Consider the following 2,500-nt stretch of genomic DNA (forward strand, 5'->3'; position numbering starts at 1 on the left):
TTTATTGTAAAAGAGTACAGTACTATGTTTCATCAGCAACAAGAATAATTTTAGAATACAAAATGCAATTGAATATCAGTCTGCACTACAACTGCTGAGACAGTATATCTATTTATTTAATAAATTGTAGTAATAGATAAACATTCAAAGAAATAATCTGCATACTAATAATCCGTGTTTAACTTCTTGATGTTGTATTTCCTTTTTACAAACCGTGATGTGCCCGTTATTTCCTTTATTTAGATTTTTTTTCATTTACGTGACAGAGTACGAGAGAACGAGATTAAAAATCACCAGTACAATAGTGCTCTTTTCAGCTAGGGTGACTTCAAAACAAACGCTGGTATGTGATGCAGGTGCCACACCACGTTACATGATATGTAGATATCAGTTAACAATGCAAACCTAAACCTCTCTCTCTCTCTCTCTCTCTCTCTCTCTCTCTCTCTCTCTCTCTCTCTCTCTCTCTCTCTCTCTCTCTCTCTCTCTCTCTCTCTCTCTCTCTCTCTCTCTCTCACACACACGGGCGCGCGCGCGCGCGCGCACACACACACACACACACACACACACACACACACACACACACACACACACACACACACACACACACACACACACACACACACACACACACACACACACACACACACACACAGAGTTCCAGTACATAACGAGATATTTCGTGGAAAGTATCCAAGTGAGCGACCCCCCCCCCCCCACTCCGTCTGCAATTACTCCGGTGTTATTTGCTGATTCTCGCCCAAGAAAATAATAAAATAAGATTAAAAAAGAAATGAAATTTGTTTTCTTCTTGCTGTCATTCTGTGTTTAAATTTTCTTGGGCACAAAGGCTAAACATATTTAATGATAGGTTGATAATCCAGGAAGACGATTCAGAGGAATTGTAAAATATGAAAATGGAAAGGAAGGCGGAGAAAAATCTTTTGTATATAAGGAGGAAGTCAAGTGAGATATAAATTTTATTGTTTTCTCATGCGGAAAAAAATGACTGTCAAATGAAATTGAAATTCTTGTATCAAACAATATTACGAATATAAAAAGAATGGAAAGAACGCACATCTCCATGGAATCTGTAGTTAAAAAAAAGGATAATGTTTACAAAACCCTTGAAGAAGAAATATGTAAAAGGATAATAATTAACTTTAAACTCGTAAGTTTTGAAGGACCCTGGCAGGTGAAAATATGAAATTAAAAACATGTTTCAGTACCTGCAACCATCTTTAACAGTTTTCATAAAATAAACTGTACTCTTAACCTATTAATTTGTGAATCAACCCATTTCTTACCAAATATGGCACATAAACATTTATACAGCTTATCCCTCGGCCAATAACCCATACACCGCTGTCAACGTCAAGCGGAGTGTCAATGAAAAAAGGAAATATGTAGTTTATTTGTGTTTTTGTACATGTTAAAGAGTCTTTCAGAATGGGGATCCTCGTTGACAGCTCGATAATGATAGGATCCATGGTAAGTTAGGATATAAACGAAGAGAAAGGAGGTAGAGATCAATTTGTTATATATTACATATTTTTATCTGGATCTTTGCCCGGTTCTTTTAGTTGCAGATTATATGTATTTATACTAACAACGAACGCTGTTTTGCCTTAAGTGACTAGTAGATATCAATTAAAACTGGTCTACTATGTATTAACATTATGATCGGCTTCCTAGAATAGCTGAGGTTTCTATCATACACCATTCCTGAACAACAGCTTGACCTAACAGTTGGTCCTGGTAATATAAGAAGCACGGAGAATAACAGAGATACAACCCAATCAGAGGGAAACAAAAGTTGAAATAGACAACTCTGCACTGCATTATTACCATTGACCATCTTGTTGCACAACTCATAGATGTATATATGATAAGATAGACTCTGAATCAGTCTTCGAACTGCAGCAGAGGATTGTTTAGAGCACCTACATCCACCCAACATGACAATACTGGTACCAATGGATTCCTCTTACCCTCTACTCTTCATAGATATAGGAATTATGCTGCAGAACTTCCCCACCCCCCACCATGCCCCACAAACTTGGCCCTGATAGTATGCAAAGACATGAGAGTTACCAGGAAAATTTCAGGGTAAAATATGAAGATAAATAACTTATATAGCACATATGTGAGATAATTATCACTATGATATTTAATGTAGGGGCTGTGTCCCTTGTGGCCTCCCTAGAGGGGGCCTACTTCCCCCAGCACTGCCCTGAAACACAAAGAATACTCCATGTTTTCATGACAGAATGGAACCCCTGACCAACATTCAAATGAAACTCCACCATACAGTCCTCCAGGTATTCACATCAAGAGGGAGCCTGTGCATTTATTCCAGGTAAATCTATAGAGGATTTGTCCCCTTATGTTGGTCCTATATTGCATCTTGCCATAAACACATGGAGGATTCTCTCTATTCCAGGATAAGGGTTGGTGAGGTAGTATTCCCTCCTCTACTATCGGTACCAAGTTTACAGGG

General features: G+C 38.1%; 1 protein-coding gene across 1 annotated transcript in view; it reads left to right on the top strand.

Annotated features, from left to right (window-relative positions):
* Positions 1-1,330: 1,330 nt before the first annotated feature.
* LOC119573270 (Golgi pH regulator-like) overlaps positions 1,331-2,500 on the top strand; it is a 9,395-nt gene continuing 8,225 nt past the window's right edge. The window contains exon 1 of the mRNA XM_037920422.1: positions 1,331-1,491. Within this exon, the coding sequence (XP_037776350.1) occupies positions 1,450-1,491 (42 nt within the window). The 5' untranslated portion in view covers positions 1,331-1,449. The remainder of the gene's footprint in view (positions 1,492-2,500) is intronic.

Source organism: Penaeus monodon, chromosome 5 (assembly GCF_015228065.2).
Source record: "Penaeus monodon isolate SGIC_2016 chromosome 5, NSTDA_Pmon_1, whole genome shotgun sequence".
Taxonomy (NCBI): domain Eukaryota; kingdom Metazoa; phylum Arthropoda; class Malacostraca; order Decapoda; family Penaeidae; genus Penaeus; species Penaeus monodon.